The following is a 21,215-nucleotide window of genomic DNA, read 5'->3' as shown; positions in this document are numbered from 1 at the left end:
GGCGGGAGCTGTGGGCGCCCCCCGCCCACCGGTCGGGTAAAGCCCCAGTGACGGCCCATGGGGGAAGAGGAGCTCGGGTTGCCGGGAAGCAGGAAAGTGGGGAGTCCCCCGGAGTGGGAGTTGGGGGATTGGGTTGGGGTATGGAGAATGACCTGGGAATTCAGCACTTGGAAACTCCTACTGGCCGCCTCTCGGGTGAAAGCAGTGGCCGTCCCCAGGCCACTGGCACGTTCCGCCCCACCCCCTGCCCGGCGCTCAAGTCGACCCCGCCCCCTAGAGCCCCGTTCCCCCGGCAGCCGGCGCCGCGCACAGTAAGCCGATCCCTCCCGCAGACCGCGGCCACCAGCGCACAGAAGCTGCGGAACCTGGCCGCCGAGGCAGCATGGCCCAGCCCGTGCAACTGGCGCCAGGTTCCTTGGCGCTGGTGCTGTGCAGGCTGCAGGCGCAGGAGGAGGCGGAGGGTGCGGAGGAGCCTGGGGGGCGCGCTGTGTTCCGCGCCTTCCGAAGAGCCAACGCGCGCTGCTTCTGGAACTCCCGGCTGGCGCGCGCCGCCTCGCGGCTGGCCTTCCAAGGATGGCTGCGGCGCGGGGTACTGCTGGTGCACGCACCTCCCGCCAGCCTGCAGGTGCTGCGCGACGCCTGGTGTCGCCGGGCCCTGCGCCCGCCGCGGGGCTTTCGCATCCTGGCGGTGGGTGAGTGCGGGGCCCGGAAGGGAGAGCGTCAGGCGCGAGCTGCGGGACCGAGCCCTGGCCTTTGGGGCGGGAACTGGCGGTGGAGGGTGCGGGTTTGGGAGCGCAGACAGAGTGGCTGGAGAAGAACTGTCCTGAGACGTTCCTTCTTGCTGGGACACGAGAGCTTCCACTTTCAACGAGACATGACTGGACGTGCCCTGGGCCAACTTTAGGGTGTCTCCATTCCTCAACTGTTTGAGGCAGTGAAGTGCACAGGTTCCTGATCGAAGGAACTTTCAGTCTGGAAAAGTGATGTTTTAGGGAGAGAGGTTTAGGGCCCCGGGAGCCGGAGGTGTGCGGTCAGGAGACAGGGGCCTCAGCCCCGGCTTCATGGGTGGGGGTGCTTAGGAAATGTACACCAGGAGCTGGCCAGAATCTACCGATTGTGAACTGGCTGATGTTTTGTTTGTTTTGTTTCGAATTACACGCTTGGAGCGGACAACAGGCTGTGGTTTTCATGCCCTGCTGTACTGGGTGGTGTGGTGGTCTTGGAACAGAGCCTAGTGGAGGGTTTGGGGTCGTTAACTGCTAGGGAAAAAGAAATGACACATGGCGTTCTGGACACATCCCATCCCATTAGCTAAATAGGGAGAATTCCTCCTTTCCAGTCTTTTCAGAGTCCATTTGTTAGGAGACAGCAGCTTTTTGCTTGTGTAAAATAGTTTCTCATTAAGAACATAAGCCGCCACATCACTGAGTGGTCTCTGTTACCCACTAAACTCATGTGAGTGTCAGCTCCCTGTGAACAGCCTGGTTCTGTCTGCATTTATGTGGGGCTGTACCATTTGATGGTGTGCTATTCACAAGTCTCCAGTTGTTCCAGCGCTCAATTTTGACTCCTACGGAAGAACCCCTCTCTGTCTCAGCCCATAAATCATCCTGGGAGGAGGAGGAGGAGAACAAGGAGCAGCAATAAAACACATTTGTTTTAGTCCCCAGGTGTAAGGGAGCAGGATAGCATGAGGTGCTTGATGTTGTGTATCATCTGCTCAGAGGTGATGTCTCCACATCCTAGGCCAGTGAGGTCGAACCTTGTCTTCTCACCTCCATGCATCCAATTCTGTGTGGTACCTCTACCCACCCCCCACTTTTCTTCCCTAAAGAGCTCATTTGCAAAGCCACATACACACATTTCATCTCCTTTTACTTGCAGGAGTGAGTGAAGAAAATAGGTTTCTGGCTTTGATAGCGGTGAACCAAGTAGCCAAGCCAAAATTCTCAAAGGGGAAGGGGTCTTTCACACAGGCTGGATGAAAAGCTCTTTTCAGTCCTGTGTCCTCGGTTTTTCTGGTTTGAATTAGCGGCTGCATTCTCTGGTTCCCCCAACCCCCTTTCAAAGGGTGAGCACAGAGCATATTGCAGAGGAGTGGATGGGGTTGGGGTCTGGACCTGAGGGTGAAATAGAGAGGGCTTGTGCTAAGCCAAAGGTAGCTGTGATGCTGCCACCTGGGGTGTAGCCAGCAGTGGTGAATGCTGGTTCGTGGATTGACCCTGTTTGCTGCCATCTGAAAGATGCATTGGACAAAGTGAACATATCACCAGGTACTTCTAATTCTCCACCCACTAGATAGTGCTGCCTCAGTGCGCAGTTCAGGATATGATGGACACTGTGTTCTATGGCATGTGCAGCACAGTGCTCTTACTCTGGGTCATCTCCCCTGATGAGGGGCTCTTGGAGGGAATAGTTTTGAGGTTATTTAACAGAATATTGATAAGAATTTGAACATAATTCATACAAAACCACCTACTGGGATATTTTGAGGAACAAAACAGGGGAGATCTTATTTGATGCTGGTCAGTGGATACACATGAGGAGAGAGGTTTGTTTTAAATGTATTCGCTAATTACTAGTCTAATTTGGGGGTCCTTGGGTCAGATTGCAGGAGAGGAGGCATCAAGGCAGCTCTTGGGCCACCTCAAGAGTCCCAGAAGGTGGTGAGAGGAGGAGGAGTGGATTTCTCTCAAAGATACTGGAAATTTCAGTCCACTTGCTTTCACAAATCTGGCAGGTCTGGCTTCCAGAAGCTAAAATGAGCTTCCAGGAAGGCAAGGAAGAACAGCTGAGAACTAATGCAGGTTTTCACTCCACTCTCAGTACCTTGTGGGAAAGAGCAAAATGTTAGAAAAAGACACAAAGCATCAATTTGGTCAGATGAGTTTGGTCTCTTTGGCATAGATTTTTCATTGTTGTTTTGTTTTTTGAGGCTCATGTACTCCTATGTAAGGGGTTCCCTGGTGGCTTAGCAGTAAAGAATCTGCCTGCCAATGCAGGCGACGTGGGTTTAATCCCTGGGTCCATGGGAGAAGGAGTCCCATGGACACAGGAGCCTGGCGGGCTATAGTCCACGAGGTCACAAAGAGTTGGACATGAGTTAACAACAACTCCTATATAAGAGCATTTGGGCTTAGGAAGTGTTGCTGACCAGCTCAGACAAAATGCAGGGAGGCAAGGAGGAATGGCCCTCAGTTTTATAAGCCCACTGTGCTCCGTGGGGCCTTCTCCTAGGCTTCCAACCCGGGGCTCATGGTGGCCTTGTAAGATTTAAGGAGGGATTGCTGTAGTCAAGCAGACAGGGGTCACCTGAACCCCGGGGACAGATCTGAATTTAAGGGGACAGATCTGAATTTAAGGCTACAGCAGTTTGTTTCTCCCATGTTTTGTGCATCTTCTTTCCCTATTCACTCTCTCTACCCCACTTACTCACTCACTCTGGTGAGAAGAATAGTTTCCAGGCTGACAGTATTTCCCTAAGGGGCCGAAGGGTCTTTAGCAGGATAACCAGGCGCTAACTCTTCTTTTGTGCTCTAGTCCTCAAGTGTTTTCTGTTTCTGTTCTTTTTTAAAAAAAATTAGCAAATGACCTTAACAACTGATGGGTTGAGCTCTGGAAGCTTCCCAAAACTGCAGGTGGTGGAGATGGGGGACACCTGTGTGTGTTTGGATGAATCAGTCCTTACTGGAGGACCACGCCCACTGGGGAGATGAAAGGTTAATGATGGCCTCCTGGGGTAAGGGAGGGGGAGGCCACTTGGCCAAACCAGTTTGTTTTCCGAAATTGATAGTTGAGGTATCCCAACTCTTTCACAGCCAGTGTGGCCTTTCATCTTTTTCATCGAATGAGAATGAAAATAAGAATGCCTGTGTGAGTTCCTTGATGATCCACAGTGGTTAGGATTCTGGGCTTTCACTGCTGTGGCCAGGGTTCAATCCCAGAAACCAAGATCCTTCAGGCTGTGCAGCACTGCCATAAAAAAAAACAAAAAAATGCCTGTGGCTTTTTCAAAACACTTGTTTCATTAATGTATTCATATGCTAGATACTGTTCGAGTTTTTTTTTTCTGTTTTAGTGTACTTTTCACTCAGAGTTGAGTGTGTTCAAGGAGAGGATGGAGTCAGCCTGTGTACTTCATATTTAGTTCAAGAGGGGAGAGCTGAGTGGGAGCCTGTGTTCTGGAAGCTGGCTGGTTCACACGCAGTCTTCTGCATCCTGCAGTGACAGATGTGGGCACTGCAAGACCTGATTCTTGCAAGTCTCTGATTCAGCTGGACAAGAGTACCCTGGTGTGTGCTTTGAAGGGTACTAAAGATCAGGCTGTCGGGTTGGTGAAGGGGAGGTGATGGGAGGATTTTCCCACCTTTCCTCATGTCTCTCTTACCTGCTCCTTGAAACATCTCTGAGCGCAGAGGAATCAAGGTAAAATGACAGGGGCTCCTTCTGAGTCGAGTCCAGCCAGTAATTTATGCTAGGTGTAAATTTCAAACTCTGTTCTGAGATCTTATTTGGGGGAATAGTTCAAGGATACGTAGGCCCTGATGGTGCAAGAGTTGGGCAAACATCAGAAATGTTCTGACTTACTTTATCTGATTTTGGGAATGGCCGGGGGGTAGGATATGGAGAGATGGTGAGGAGAAGGAATGGGACAACTCCTATTCTTCTTTGTTTCTGGAGTTGTGTTGTGAATTCGCATCTTGTTGGGTTCAGTAGCTAATGAAATTTTTAGATGAAATTAACAGTGAAATTCCCAAATTATAAATGTAGCATTTCATGCATTTTTCATATAATATACATGAGTGTAACCCAAATTTCCAATACAGTTTGAAAAATTACCATGACCCTAGAAAGTTCCCTCTGCCCCTTCCCAGTCAGCTCTGCCCCCACCCTCAGAAGTAACCACTTTTCTGTGTAAACCATAAATTAAGTTTGCTTGTTCAAGCGCTTCACATAAGTGAAATCATAGACTATATACTGTTTTGTGTGAGGATTCTTCATTCAGCCCAGTGTTTCTGAGATTTATCTCTGTTGCATTATTAATTTGTTCCTTTTTATTGCTCAGTAGAAATCCATTTTACTAATGTCAATATATCATGGTTTATTCATTTATCCTTAGATGGACATCTGGGATGTTTCCAGTTTATGGCTAATACGAAAAACTTTTATGAATATTTCTGTACACTTTTTTTGTGCTTTTATTTCTTCTGGGTCCTTACTTAGGAGAGGAATTGCTGACTCCTTAGTAGGTTATGTTTAGTTTTATGGCACCTTTTCCCAAAGTGTTTGTACGATTTTACACTCATTTTATATTCCCCAAAGGTTTTCTCCAGTGTTTTCTACTAGAAGTTTTATAGTTTTATGGTTTTACATTCAGGTCTATGAGCCATTTTATTTATGTGAGTTCCCTAGTGGCTCAGTCGGTAAAGAATCCGCCTGCAATGCAGGAGACATGGGTTTGATCCCTGGGTTGGGAAGATCCCTTGGAGGAGGCCATGGCAACCCCTTCCAGTAGCCTTGCCTGGAAAATCCCCATGGACAGAGGAACCTAGAGGGCTACAGTCGATGGGGTCACAAAGAGTCAGACACGACTGAGCGACTAAGCACAGCACACAGCACCTGAATGGTATGAGGTGTAGTTTGAAGGTTTTTCTTTTCTTTTTGCATATGGGTGTCCAGTTGTTCATGACAATTTGTTGAAAAGACTAACCTTTCTCATTGAGTTCCATTTGCAACTTTGTGGAAAATCAGTTGAGTATATATGTAAGGGGCTATTTCCGTTCATCCTGAGTCTGTCCTTTCACCAATACTGTACTTACTGTACTTTATAGTAAGACTTGAAATCAGATGTTGTGAGTCCTCCAACTTTGTTCTTCCACATAAATTTTAGAATCAGCTTGTCAACGTCTTTTTAAAAAAAAAATACACCTGGAATTTTAATTGGGATTGTATTGAAACAATAGATTAATTTGAAGTTAGATGCGAAATTAATCCTGGTTTTCCTCAAACTGCTCTGGTTTTGGAAATGATAGTCTTGCATCTTGGGAACCCCCTCTATCCCAGGCAGACTGGGATGCTTGGTCCCCCTTATTTAGGGAGAATTGACATCTTAACAATTTATGTCTTCATTTGTCTTGGCAGTGATTTGCACTTCTAAGTATTTAAGTCCTAAATATCTTTTGTTAATTTATGTCCCTGAAAACAATTTTGGATTCTATTGTAAATAGAATTACTTTAAAATAAACTTTTTGTTTTGGAAAAATTTTAGATTTACAGAAAAGTTGCAGAGTTTCATATTCATTACCCAGTTTCACATAATGTTTTACCTTACTTTAAAAGAAGTTGAGCTATAATTCCCATAACATAAAATTAACCATTTTAAGGTCTACAATTCAGTGGGTTTTAGTGTATTTACAGTTGTATGATCATTCCCATTATCTAATTCTAGAACATTTTCATCACCTCCAAAGAAACTCTGTATCCACTAGCAATATCTCCCCGTTCTCCCCTTGCCCAAGCCTCTGCCAACCAGTCATCTACCTTCTACCTTTATGAATTTGCCTATGCTGAACATTTCATGTAAATGGAACCCACACAATATGTGGTCTTTTGTGTCTGGTACATTTTACTTAGCACAATGTTTTCAAAGTTCCTTCATGTTATATCTTATGTACTTAATTTTTATGGCTGAATAATATTCCACTATATGGACGTACCACATTTTGCTTATCTACTCGTCAGTGGATGGTTGTTTGCGTTGGTTCCACTTTTTGGCCACTGTGAAGAATGCTATGAACATTTCTATGCAAGTTTGTGTGTAGACATATGTTTTTATTTTGGGGTAGATCCCATTTGGTTATTTTTTAAAAATAACGGATGGGAAATTGTTTTATTATTTATTTTTTGGTTGCGTTGTGAAACTTGTGGATCTCAGATCCCCAGACCAGGGAGTGAACATCCGTCCTTGGCAGTGAGAGAGCCAGGTCTCTAACCACTGGACACCAGGGAATTCCCCATTTGATTTTCTTTTTTAATGATTTGTTTCTCTAATGAGATTTCTAACCTGTTCATTGTAAGTATGTTTTCTTTTTAAAAAAAATCTTTCAGAATAGCTATACTAGCTTCTTTATTCCTTGTATCCCTATATGGGCCACACACACACACACAAAATTCCTTATAATTCTACCATCTCAGTCATCTTAGGATCCATCTCATTGGTTGCCTTTTCTTTGGAATGGCTCACTTTGTTTGTATTGTCTAGACATAGATTGTATCTCTGACATTATGGATTGTGTCTCTGATATGAGTCATATGTTGTGGACACTCTGGATTATTATTTTCCTCAGTAGAGTTTTTTTGTTTGTTTGCTTATCAAGCAACTAATTCGGCTGTGCTCCTATCTCTGAACTCTGTCTCCCCTGCAGTAAATGACAGGTTGAAATCTCTTAAGGTAGGCTGCTTGTGCCCTCTGCATGCATAGTTCACAGTTCAGTCAGTTTATATTTAGAATTTGGGGTTCCACCTCCATGGCTCACTTGTTTTCAGCATCACTTTCTTGCTGATGTAGCTGCTCCAAAGTGGCCTTAGATTCTTTAATCCAGTAAGATCGGCTTTTGGGTTTCTGCCATAGTTTCAGTCTCCTGGCCTGGCTCCTAATGTAGCTTGCCTTTAGGTGAAGGGCCATAAAAAATGAGAAACTTATGTATTGCCATTTCCTTCTGAGAGGACTGCCCTTCCAGTTTCTACTGATTTTGGTTGCATTTCAGTACTTTCAAGTTTTTATATTTTGTCCAAAGTTTATGGTGGTTTTTTGCAAGAGGGTTGGTCTAATAATATCTTGTCCACTATTATTAGAAATGAAACCTCATTAATGGGTGTTTTTAAGTCCTGCCTTTTTTTCTTTTAAAACATCATGACCACAGAGAAATTAATGGTTATGTCAAGATCATTTAGTGTTCGTCATTCAGTTGTGTCCAGCTTTTTGTGACCTGTGGACTGTAGCCTGCCAAGCTCTATCCATGGAATTCACCAGATCAGAATACTGGAGTATTCCCTTCTTCAGGGGATCTTTCCTACCCAGGGATTGAAACAGGGTCTCCTGTGTTGCAGACAGATTATTTAGCCAGTCAGCAAAACAAATGCTTCTGTTCCATCTCTTTTCTCTCCCAAACAGACCTTGGTATCCAGTCTTTTATGGCTTATTCTTTTTCTTCTGTTTAGTAGTAACCTGAAATAACTCTGCCCATTTTGCAGATAGGAAATGGAATGAATCAAGCCTGTGATGTGGCTGGTACTGTTTGGGTTTATTAACTTGAGTTTCTTACCTTCCTCTCTATTCACCACCAGTTCTTCCAGGGTTCCTGTAGAGACTCTGGTAATTTTCACCAGCCAGTGCCCTGGCACTCACTCTCCCTGTGAGCCTGTCAGATTCCTACCAGGCCTTTGGTTCACTCCAAGGTTTGGGAAATGGCAGAAACAGCTGCTCTGACCCTGCTTTTGCTCTCACCTCCCTTTCTACCCGGGATCTCTCCAGCCATGTTTTTCTGGCTTTGTTCTGCCAGATGTTGCCTTTTCCCTTATTCTGGGCAGGGGCAGCTGAAGGGTTTAGTCTGAAAGAGCCAAAGGGCTCACAACAGGGTGTCTTGTAGATATATTTGTTATCAAGCTGGATGATCTGAATGTTGCATCTGGGTAGTTAATGACTGTCCTTGGCTTCATGTTTTGATTTGGCAACTGGTGGATGAGAGGCGGCACCTCTAGTGGCCACCGTGTGTGTTGAGGTCCAGTGGGATGAAAAGCGCTGTCAACTTGAAAATCATCTTGGATTCCTCTTCCTTCTGCCTCATCCCCAGCCAGTATGTCACCAAGTTCCATGAGGCTTACTCCTTGGTGTCTCTCAAACCCACCCCTTTCTCACCATTTCCACTGCTACGGCTTTATCCAACCAAGATCCACCATGTCCTACCTGAATTATGGCTCTGGCTTCCTCCCTTTTTATGGTGCTGTCTCCTGGCTGGCCCTGGACACTCCAGTTCATTCCCCATCCTCCAGGTGGACAGACTATCAGCATCTAAACTGCAGATATGATTCTGCTCTTTATCTGCTAGAGTCCCTTCTGCTTTTCTTCTTATCTTTTCAGGAAAAGTCCAGAGCCTTTAACATGTGCTGGAAGGCTCTCTAATCCAAGTCTAGCCTGAACTTCCCCTCCACCCCATCTCCTCCATCTTCTGAGGTGCCTGCCTTTCTTTATCAGTCAGGGATCATTCAGAGAAACAGAACCACTGTGAAATATATATTAAGAGATTTATTACAAGGAATTGGCTTTGCATGATTGTGAGGGCTGGCAAGGCAAGTCTAAAATCCATTGGTCTGGCCATCATGAAAGGCAGGCTGGAACTCTCAGGCACACGCCCAGGCTGCTCTGCATAAGTGGAGTTTCTTCTTTTGAGGAGCCTCAGTTCTGCACGTAAGCCTTTTCAACTGATAGAAGCCTAAATTGTCAAGGATCATCTCTCTTAAGTTTTATTGACTTTAATCACATCTATAGTTCCAAAGTGAAGCTTAGATTAGCATTTGATTGAACAACAGTATCTATAGCCAGCTGACATATAAGACTAACCATTATTTCCCTTCAACCAGACCTGAGTACTGTGTTCTGAACACACTGGGCTCTCACGTAGGCTACCTTTGCATGCTGTTCCCCCTGGGGTGCCCGAGATGGGTGCTCTTTGTTGTTGTTCAGTTGCTAAATTGTGTCCGACTCTTTGCAACCCCATGGACAGCAACATGCCAGGCTTCTCTGTCCTTCATTATCTCCCAGAGTTTGCTCAAACTCATGTCCATTGAGTCAGTGATGCCATCCAACCATTTCATCCTCTGTTGTCCCCTTCTCCTCTTGCCCTTAATCTTTCCCAGAATCAGGGATTTTTCCAATGAGTCAGCTCTTTGCATCAGGTGGCCAAAGTATTGGAGCTTCAGCTCCAGAATCAGTCCTTCCAATGGGTACTCAGGGTTGATTTCCTTTAGAATTGACTGGTTTGATATCCTAGCTGTTCAAGGGACTCACAAGAGTCTTCTGTGGCACCACAATTTGAAAGCATCAGTTCTTTGGTGCTTACCCTTCTTTATGGTTCAACTCTCACATCCATACATGGCTACTAGAAAAATCATAGCTTTGACTATATGGACCTGCTGACAAAGTGATGTCTCTGCTCTTTTAATATGCTGTCAAAGTTTGTCATAGCTTTTCTTCCAAGGAGCAGACGTCTTAATTTCATGGCTGCAGTCACTGTCTACAGTGATTTTGGAGCCCAAGAAAATAAAGTCTCTCACTGTTTCCATTGTTTCCCCATCTATTTGACATGAAGTGATGAGAATGGATGCCATGATCTTAGTTTTTTGAATGTTAGGTTTAAGCTGGCTTTTTCCCTCTCTTTTACTCTCATCAAGAGACTCTTTAGTTCCTCTTCCCTTTGTGCCATTAGAGTGGTATAATATGCATATATGAGATTGTTGGTATTTCTCCTGGCAGTCTTGATTCCAGTTTGTGCTTCATCCAGCCCAGCATTTCTCTTGATGTACTCTACAAAGAAGTTAAATAAGCAGGCTGACAATGTACAGCCTTGTCGTACTCCTTTCCCAATTTTGAACTGGTCCATTGTTCCTTGTCTGGTTCTGTTTCTTCCTGACCCACATACAAGTTTCCAAGGAGGCAGGTAAGATGGTCTGGTATTCCTATCACTTTAAGAATTTTCCATAGTTTGTTGTGATCCACACAGTCAAAGGCTTTAGCATAGTCAATGAAACAGAAGTAATGTTTTTCTGGAAATCCCTTGCTTTCTGTATGATCCAATGAATGTTGGCAATTTGATCTCTGGTTCTTCTGCCTTTTCTAAGCCAGCGTGTACATGTGGAAGTTCACAGTTCATGTACTGAAGCCTAGCTTATTTTGAACATTACCTTGCTAGCATGTGAAATGAGCTCAATTGTACGATAGTTTGAACATTCTTTGGCATTGCTCTTCTTTGGGATTAGAGTGAAAACTGACCTTTTCCAGTCCTGTGGCCACTGCTATTTTCCAAATTTACTGGCATATTAAGTACAGCACTTTCACAGTATCATCTTCTAGGATTTTAAATAGCTCAGCTGGAATGCCATCACCTTCACTAGTTTTGTTCATAGTAATGCTTCCTAAGGCTCACTTGACTTCAGACACCAGGATATCTAGCTCTAGGTGAGTAACCATACCATTGTGGTTATCCAGGTCATCAAGACATGTTTTCTATAGCTCTTCTGTGTATTCTTGCCACCTCTTCTTAATGTCTTCTGGTTCTATTAGGTCCTTGCCATTTCTCTCTTTTATTGTGCCCATCCTTGAATGAAATATTGCCTTGGTATCTCCAGTTTTCTTGAAGAGCTGTCTAGTCTTTCCCATTTTATTGTTTTCTTCTATTTCTTTGCATTATTCACATAAGAAGGCTTTATCATCACTCCTTGCTATTCAAACTCTGTATTCAGTTGGGTATTTCTTTTCCTTTATTTGGCTTTTGCTTCTCTTCTCAGTTGTTTGTAAATTCTCCTCAGACAACCACTTTGCCTTCTTGCATTTCTTTTTCTTCAGGATGATTTTGGTCACCACTTCCAATACAATGTTACAAACCTCCTTCCATAGTTCTTCAGGCACTCTACCAGATCTAGTCTCCCTTGCATCTATTTGCCACCTCCACCGTATAATCCTAAGGGATTAGATTTAGGTCATACGTACATGGTCTAGTGGTTTTCCCTACTTTCTTCAATTTAAGCCTGAATTTTGCAGTAAGGAACTAATGATCTGAGCCACAGTTGGCTCCAATTCTTGTTTTTGTTGACTGTATATAGCATCACCATCTTTGGCTGCAAAGAATATAATCAATCTGGTTTCAGTTTTGACCATCTGGTGACGTTCATGTGTAGAGTTGTTCCCTGTGTTGTTGGAAGAGGGTGTTTGCTATGACCAGTGTGTTCTCTTTGCAAAACTCTGTTAACCTTTTCCCTGCTTCATTTTGTACTCAAAGGCCAAACTTACCTGTTAATCAAGGTATCTCTTGACTTCCTACTTTTACATTCCAATCCCCTGTGATGAACATCTTTTGTGTGCGTTAGTTCTAGAAGATCTTATAGGCCTTCATAGAACCGTTAAACTTCAGCTTCTTCAGTATTAGTGGTTTGTCATAGACTTGGATTACTGTGATATTGAATGGTTTGCCTTGGAAATGAACTGAGATCATTTTGTTGTTTTGGGATTGTATACAAATACTGCATTTCAGACTCTTTTGTTGGCTATGAGGGCTACTCCATTTCTTCTAAGCGATTCTTGCCTACAGAATTAGACATAATGGTCATCTGAATTAAATTTGCCCATTCCCGTCCATTTTAGCTCACTGATTCCTAAAATGTCGATGTTCCTTCTTGCCATCTCCTGTTTGACCACTTCCAATTCACTTTGATTCATCGACCTAACTTTCCAGGTTCTTATGTAGTATTGTTCTTTATAGCATTGGACTTTACTTTCACCACCAGACACATCCACAACTGGGTGTCGTTTCCACTTTGGCCCAGCTCTATTTCTGGAGCTATTTCTCCACGCTTCCCCAGGAAGCATACTGGACGCCCACTGATCTGGGGGGCTCATCTTCCAGCGTCATATCTTTTTGCCTTTTCACACTGCTCATGGGCTTCTTGAGGCAAGAATACTAGAGTGGTTTGCCATTCCCTTCTCTAGTGGACCACATTTTGTCATCGCTTCACTGAGTCATGCAAGCCCCATCACTGTGACAAAGCTGTGATCCATGTGATCATTTTGGTTAGCTTTCTGTGATTGTGGTTTTCATTCTGGAGTGTGTGGGATTGTAGTTCTTGCTTCTGTCTGCCCTATGATGGATGAGGATAAGAGGCTTATGCAAGCTTCCTGATGGGAGGGACTGGCTGTGGGAAAAATTAGGTCTTGTTCTGGTAGGCAGAACCATGCTCACTTCAGTTGCTCAGTCACGTCTGACTCTGTACAACCCCATGGACTGCAGCATGCCACACTTCCCTGTCCATCACCAACTCCCAGACCCTGCTCAAATTCATGTCGATCGATTTGGTGATGCCATCTAACCATCTCATCCTTTGTGGTCCCCTTCTCTTCCTGCCTTCAATCTTTCCCAGCATCAGGGTCTTTTCCAATGACTCAACTCTTCGCATGAGGTGGCCAAAGTACTGGAGTTTCAGCTTTAGCATCATTCCTTCCAAAGAAATCCCAGGGCTGATCTCCTTCAGAATGGACTGGTTGGATCTCCTTGCAGTCCAAGGGACTCTCAAGAGTCTTCTCCAACACCACAGTTCAAAAGCATCAATTCTTTGGTGCTCAGCTTTCTTTATGGTCCAACTCTCACATCCATACATGACTACTGGAAAAACCATAGCTTTGACTAGACAGACCTTTTTCTGCAAAGTAATGTCTTTGCTTTTTAATCTGCTAAGTTGGTCACAGCTTTTCTTCCAAGAAGCAAGCATCTTTTAATTTCATGGCTGCAGGCACCATCTGCAGTGATTTTGGAGCCCAAGAAAATACAGTCTGTCACTCTTTCCATTGTTTCCCCATTTATTTGCCATGAAGTGATGGGATCTGATGCCCTGATGTTTGGTTTTTGAATGTTGAGTTTTAAGCCAGCTTTTCCACTCTCCTCTTTCATGCTCAAAAGGCTCTTTAGTTTCTCTTTGGTTCCTGCCATATGGGTGGTATCATCTGCATATCTGAGATTATTGATATTTCTAACAGCAGTCTTGATTCTAGCTTGTGATTCATCCAGCCCAGCGTTTCTCATGATGTATTCTGCATAGAAGTTAAAAAAAGCAGGGTGAAAGCATACAGCCTTGTCATACTCCTTTCCTGATTTGGAACCAGTCTGTTGTTTCATGTCCAGTTCTAACTGTTGCTTCTTGACCTGCATACAGATTTCTCAGGAGTCAGGTTAGGTGATCTGGTATTCGCATCTCTTTAAGAATTTTCCACAGTTTATTGTGATCCACACAGTCAAAGGCTTTGGCATAGTCAATAAAGCAGAAATAGATGTTTTTCTGGAACTCTCTTGCTTTTTCGATGATCCAATGGATGTTGGCAATTTGATCTCTGGTTCCTCTGCCTTTTTTAAATCCAGATTGAACTTCTGGAAGTTCTCGGTTTGTGTACTGTTGAAGCCGGGGTGGGAGAATTTTGAGCGTTACTTTGCTAGCGTGTGAGATGAGTGCAGTTGTGCAGTAGTTTGAGCATTCTTTGGCATTGGCTTTCTTAGGAACTGGAATGAAAACTGACCTTTTCCAGTGCTGTGGCCACTGCTGAGTTTTCCAAATTTGCTGGCATATTGAGTACAGCACTTTCACAGCATCATCTTTTAGGATTTTAAATAGCTCAACTGGAATTCCATCACCTCTACTAGCTTTGTTCATAGTGATGCTTCCTAAGGCCCACTTGACTTCACATTCCAGGATGTCTGGCTCTAGGTAAGTGATCACACCATTATGGTTCTCTGAGAGGTCATTAAGATCTTTTTTGTATAGTTCTTCTGTGTATTCTTAAATCTATTTCTCACTTCCACTGTATAATCATTAGGGATTTGATTTAGGTCATACCTGACTGGTCTAGTGGTTTTCCCTACTTTTAAGTCTGAATTTGGCAATAAAGAGTTCATGATTTGGGCCACAGTCAACTCCCCGGTCTTGTTTTTGCTGACTGTATAGAGCTTCTCCAGCTTGGGCTGCAAAGAATCTAATCAATCGGATTTTGGTGTTGACCATCTGGTGATGTCCATATAGTCTTCTCTGGTGTTGTTGGAAAAGGGTGTTTGCTATGATCAGTGCATTCTCTTGGCAGAACTCTGTTAGCGTTAGCCCTGCTTCATTCTGTACTCTAAGGCCAAATTTGCCTGTTACTCTAGATGTTTCTTGACTGCCTACTTTTGCATTCCAGTCCCCTATAATGAAAAGGACATCTTTTTTGGATGTTAATTCTAGAAGGTCTTGTAGGTCTTCATAGAACCGTTCAGCTTCTTCAGAGTTACTGGTTGGGCATAGACTTGAATTACCATGATATTGAATGGTTTGCCTTGAAAACGAACAGAGATCATTCTGTCATTTTTGAGACTGCATCCAACTACTGAATTTCAGACTCTTTTGTTAACTATAATGGCTACTCCATTTCTTCTAAGGGATTCTTGGCCACAGTAGTAGATATAATGGTCATCTGAATTAAATTCACCCATTCCAGTTCATTTTAGTTCACTGATTCCTAGATCTGATAGACAGAGTGCCTGATGAACTATGGATGGAGGTTTGGACATTGTACAGGAGACAGGGAGCAAGATCATCCCCAAGAAAAAGAAATGGAAAAAACCAAAATGGCTGTCTGAGGAGGCCTTACAAATAGCTGTGAAAAGAAGAGAAGCAAAAAACAAAGGAGAAAAGGAAAGATATAAGCATCTGAATGCAGAGCTCCAAAGAATAGCAAGGAGAGATAAGAAAGCCTTCCTCAGTGATCAATGCAAAGAAATAGAGGAAAACAACAGAATGGGAAAGGCTAGATATCTCTTCAAGAAAATTAGAGATACCAAGGGAACATTTCATGCAAAGATGGGCTTAATAAAGGACAGAAATTGTATGGACCTAACAGAAGCGGAAGATATTAAGAAGAAGTGGCAAGAATACACAGAAGAACTGTACAAAAAAGATCTTCACGACCCAGATAAACACGATGGTGTGACCACTCACCTAGAGCCAGACATCCTGGAATGTGAAGTCAAGTGGGCCTTAGGAAGCATCACTACGAACAAAGCTAGTGGAGATAATGGAATTCAGTTGAGCTATTTAAAATCCTAAAAGATGATGCTGTGCAAGTGCTGCACTCAATATGCCAGCAAATTTGGAAAACTCAGCAGTGGCCACAGGACTGGAAAAGGTGTTTTCATTCCAATCCCAAAGAAAGGTAATGTCAAAGAATGCTCAAACTACTGCACAATTGCACTCATCTCACATGCTAGCAAAGTAATGCTCAAAATTCTCCAAGCCAGGCTTCTGCAATATGTGAACTGTGAACTTCCAGATGTTCAAGTTGGATTTAGAAAAGGCAGAGGCACCAGAGATCAAATGCCAACATCCATTGGATCATTGAAAAAACAAGAAAGTTCCAGAAAAACATCTATTTCTGCTTTATTGACTATGCCAAAGCCTTTGACTGTGTGGATCACAATAAACTGTGGAAAATTCTTAAAGAGATGGGAATACCAGACCACCTGATTTGCCTCTTGAGAAATTTATATGCAGGTCAGGAAGTAACAGTTAGAACTGGACATGGAACAACAGACTGGTTCCAAATAGGAAAAGGAGTACGTCAAGGCTGTATATTGTCACCCTGCTTATTTAACTTTTATTCAGAGTACATCATGAGAAATGCTGGGCTGGATGAAGCACAAGCTGGAATCAAGACTGCTGGTAGAAATATCAATAACCTCATATATGCAGATGACACCACCCTTATGGCAGAAAGTGAAGAAGAACTAAAGAGCCTCTAGATGAAAGTGAAAGAGGAGTGTGAAAAAGTTGGCTTAAAGCTCAACACTCATAAAACAAAGATCATGGCATCTGGTCCCATCACTTCTTGGCAAATAAATGTAGAAACAATAGAAACAGTGTCAGACTTTATTTTTCTGGGCTCCAAAATCACTGCAGATGGTGACTGCAGCCATGAAATAAAAAGACACTTACTCCTTGGAAGAAAAGTTATGACCAACCTAGACAGCATGTTGAAAATCAGACATTAGTTTGCAACAGAGGTCCGTCTAGTCAAGGGTATGTTTTTTCCAATAGTCATGTATGGATGTGAGAGTTGGTCTTAAAGAAAGCTGAGCACTAAAGAATTGATGCTTCTGCAATATGGTGTTGGAGAAGACTCTTGAGAGTCCCTTGGACTGCAAGGAGATCCAACTAGTCTCTCCTAAAGGAAATCAGTCTTGAATGTTCATTGGAAGGACTGATGCTGAAGCTGAAACTCCAGTAATTTGGCCACCTGATGTGAAGAGCTGACTCATTTGAAAAGACCCTGATGCTGGGAAAGATTGAGGGCAGGAGGAGAAGGGGACGACAGAGGATGGGATGGTTGGATGGCGTCACCGAGTCAATGGATATGAGTTTGAGTAAATTCTGGGAGTTGGTGATGGACAGGGAGGCCTTGCATGCTGCAGTCTATGGGGTCGCAAAGAGTCAAACATGACTGAGCTACTGAACTGAACTCTGTGTATTCTTGCCACCTTTTCTTAATATCTTCTGCCTCTTTTGGATCCATACTGTTTCTTTCCTTTATTGTTCCCATCTTTGCATGAAATATTCTCTTGGTATCTCTGATTTTCCAAAAGAGATCTCTAGTGTTTCCCATTCTATTGTTTTCCTCTATTTCTTTGCACCGATCAGTTGAGCCATGCCATATAGGGCCACCCAGGATGAACAGGTCATGGTGGAGAATTCTGACAATACATGGTCCACTGGAGAAGCGAATGGCAAACCACTTCAGTATTCTTGCTAATAGGTTTTGGTGAACAATGTTGGATTTGTGACCTCTGAAGAAGTTTAGCTTTGGGACCTGGGACCAGGCTTGATCAGTCAAGAGCTTTTGTGTAGCAGGGTTTTATTAAAGTGAAAATGGACAGAGAAAACTACTGACAGACATCAGAAGTGGGACAGACAGTGTTCCCCCTCGCTAGTCTTATCATGGCCTTATATACTTTTACCAGACTCCCACATATGGTTCTTGTTAAGAAGGAGAAACATGTCCTTGAGCAAGATACATTGTTGTTATATAATCATTAGTACAGAGCTTAACAGAATACATACCCTTGAGCAAGATGAGTTGTTTTGTTGTGTAATCGTTAGATCTGGACTTAAAGAAAATAACATCTTATGTGACTAAGACAAAACAATGTAGTAAAAAAAGTTTGTCCTTTTCTCCTCCTTGAAAGCCCCAGGCCCCTTTCTCCTCCTCAAGAGCCCTGGACCCCTTCCTCCTTGAGGGCCCCAGACTTGTTATCAACCTACCTAAGAGTTAGCTCTCTCATTGCCTTGAGAACCCCATGAACAGTATGAAAAGGCAAAAAGATGAACCCTGAAAGATGAACTCCCTAGGTTGGTAGATGGCCAATATGCTACCAGAGAAGAGTGGAGAAATTTCTCTAGAAAGAATGGATAGAGCCAAAGTGAAAACAATGCCCAGTTGTGAATGTGAGTGGTGATGAAAATAAAGTCCAATGCTGTAAAGAACAATATTGCACAGGAATCTGAAATGATAGGTCCATGAATCAAGGTAAATCGGAAGTAGTCAAACAGGAGATGGCAAGAGTGAACATTGACATTTTAGGAATCAGTGAAATAAAATGGACAGGAATGGGCAAATTTAATTCAGATGACCATTATATCTACTACTGTGGGCAAGAATCCCTTAGAAGAAATGGAGTAGCCCTCATACTCAACAAAAGAACCATACTCAGTAAGTCTTTAATCTAATTGTCTGCTGGTGGGTGGGGCTCTGCTCCCTCCCAGTTAGTTGTTTGTCCTGGGTGAGCCTGAAATCTACAGGCTCTATGGTCTGGCTATTGGCGACACCCAAGAGGACTTAGGTCAACATGCACCTCCCAAAACTGTTGCTGCCAGTGCCCATGGGTGCTCTTTGGTTTCCCCCAGATCTGCCATGGCTAGAGCCACCATCCCTGTATGTACTTACATGTCTGTTGTTCTCCAAGGGAAAAACAAAGTCTTGAGTCATCCTTGAGGTTCAGATACTTCATTCTTACCTCTGGGGCTGGCTGAGGGATGAATGTCCCAGAAAATTTTGTGGTTATCTCCAGACTATTTGTTTTAAAACATGATCATTTTCCTTCTTTTATTGTACCACGTATTAAGCCTCTTAAGTAGCTCTGTGAATCTTGCACACGATACTACTAAAGAACACGAGCATAAAATTATCTTCAGTTGCTGAATTATCTTCAGTCTCAGCAAAACTGAGAAGAGTCACTGAAAGCTGAACGTTTCCTGACCACTTAGAACCACTTTGGTTAGTGGAGAAAAGTCAGGTTCAAATTCCTGCCCTGCCACTTACTAGCTCTGTGACCTGTAGCTAATCACTTAGCCCTCTCAGCTCTACTGTTTTCATAGGTACAAAGGAGGTTATAGTAACTTCTTTGCAGCTTGTTTTGAAGAGGTACCTGAGAGTACTCAGCCTATGGCTAGTCCAGAGTCAGAGTCAGGAAAACAACAAAGACATGGAATCTTTAGCGTGGAGGGAGAAGAAAATGTGTCTCTAGCTTCTCATTCTCGCTAGCCTGTCTCCACTGGGGCCTGTGCTGAATATTGCTGGTCTGGCACATGACCATGTTCAAGATCTCTGTCCTTTTGTCCTTGCTTCCTATTTTACACCAGGCCCTTAGTGCCAGTCAGATCCACAACCCTTTGAACTTTATCTCAGATCCAAAGGGTGCCCGGTGCTATAGAAAGAACCCTGAACTGGGATTTCAATACCTGACTTTGAAACTAACCCTGCTGCTAAGTTGCAGGGGATCTTTAGGTCAGTCTCCTCACTTCTCTGGGCTTCTGGGTGTTCAGCTGTGAATAGCCCACTGCTCACTTTGGCTTTGTTGACTGGCTCAGGCTTCCCAGCTCCTGGCTTGGCACTAGCCTGTCTGAATCAGCCTGCCAGTCACCTATGTCAGGAGGTGCAGGGAAGAACAGATGAAAGCTCACATTAAAGTTGCTTAAGTTATTTTCCACAATCAGGGATTTTGAACCTTCCCCTTATTCCTTCCCACACATCTTGATTCTCTAATAGTATCCTTCTTCACCATGTGTCTGAAGTCTCGAGGCTGTTGGAGCACTCCGTGCTGGGCCTCCCTTGCTCATACAGTCATTTATTAGGTATGCACTGAGCCTTTATTATGTGGCTGGCCCTGTGCACACATGAGGGACAAAACGCTCATACCCTGACCTTAGGGAGCTTGTCGACTAGGGTCAGATGAACAAATAAGTGATACAGAATCATATGAAGCAAATTAAAAAAAAAAAAAAGAATCATATTGAGCAATAGAAGGACAGATGACCAAGAGCCCCATGAGTATGTACACATGATTCCAGGAGAAAGTGATACCTGAACCAAGATAGGAAGAATAAGTAGATGTTAGCTTGATGAGAAGCACACTTTGAGCAGAGGTCAGGGGAGGGCATGTGTCCCTGGGCAAGGCCCACATGGGAGAACTACCAGCATCTGAGCACAGCCAGAGCATGGAGTAGGAGGTGGGCAGTGGCATGAAGGGCCTGGAGAGGGGCTGGCCTGTGACAGGCCTTGACTGCTATACTGGGGAATGTGGATTTGAGCCTGAGGCCACTGAAGAGTATCAAGGAGTCGAGTACATGTTCATGTGTGTGATTACTTTCATACTCTTATTCAACACAATACATCATAGATGTTTCCCAGCCTCATGTGTGTATTATCTTCATAGAGATTGTTGCCTGCACTCATGGTGCCTTTGACCTCTGTGGATCTACTGCAGTTTATGCCATTGGTGCTCGTTAAGTGGTTACTCTGTCATCTGAGTAAGGTCCTAAAAAGAGCCCAAAGGCCATGCAGGAGACCCAAGATCTAATTCTGTCACTAACCAGATGAGTGACCAGCTTTTCATCTGGTCCTTTTGGAGCCTTGGTTGCCTTGTCTGTTGGCAAGTCTTCTATCTGCCCTTTATACTTCACAGCATTGGCATCGGGCTCAAATGAGATACTGTGAAAACATTTTGTAAAATACAAAGCACAAGCACCAAGATATCTTTCCATTTACTATCTTTCATCAATGTTTTCAGGCTCTCACATCCTTAGTTAAATTTATTCCTAAGGATTTTATTCTTTTGATACTATTGCAAATGGAGTTATTGTCTTAGTTTCCTTCTTAAATAATTACTTGGTGGTAAATAAAAATGCAACTGATTTTTTAAAATTGATTTTTGTATGTCAATTTTTATATCCTGCAACTTTACTTAATTTGTTGATCCATTTTAACAGCTTTTATGGGGTCTTTAGGGTTTTCTGCATGTTTTATCATGTCATCTGTAAATATATAATTTTAGTTTTTTCCAATTTGGATGACTTTTCTTTCTCTTGCTTAATTGCTC

The 21,215-nt window shown here is 43.5% G+C and overlaps 1 protein-coding gene across 1 annotated transcript in view; it reads left to right on the top strand.

Moving 5' to 3' along the window:
- The first annotated feature begins 329 nt into the window (after window positions 1–329).
- STOX1 (storkhead box 1) overlaps window positions 330–21,215 on the top strand; it is a 62,927-nt gene continuing 42,041 nt past the window's right edge. Inside the window, exon 1 of the mRNA XM_005907311.2 lies at window positions 330–692. Coding sequence (XP_005907373.2) covers window positions 383–692 — 310 coding nt within the window. The 5' untranslated portion in view covers window positions 330–382. The remainder of the gene's footprint in view (window positions 693–21,215) is intronic.

The sequence above is a fragment of the Bos mutus genome, chromosome 28, assembly GCF_027580195.1.
Source record: "Bos mutus isolate GX-2022 chromosome 28, NWIPB_WYAK_1.1, whole genome shotgun sequence".
Classification (NCBI taxonomy): Eukaryota; Metazoa; Chordata; class Mammalia; order Artiodactyla; family Bovidae; genus Bos; species Bos mutus.
The sequence above is the reverse complement of the archived record's forward strand: the minus strand, read 5'-3'. Positions and strand labels throughout refer to the sequence as shown.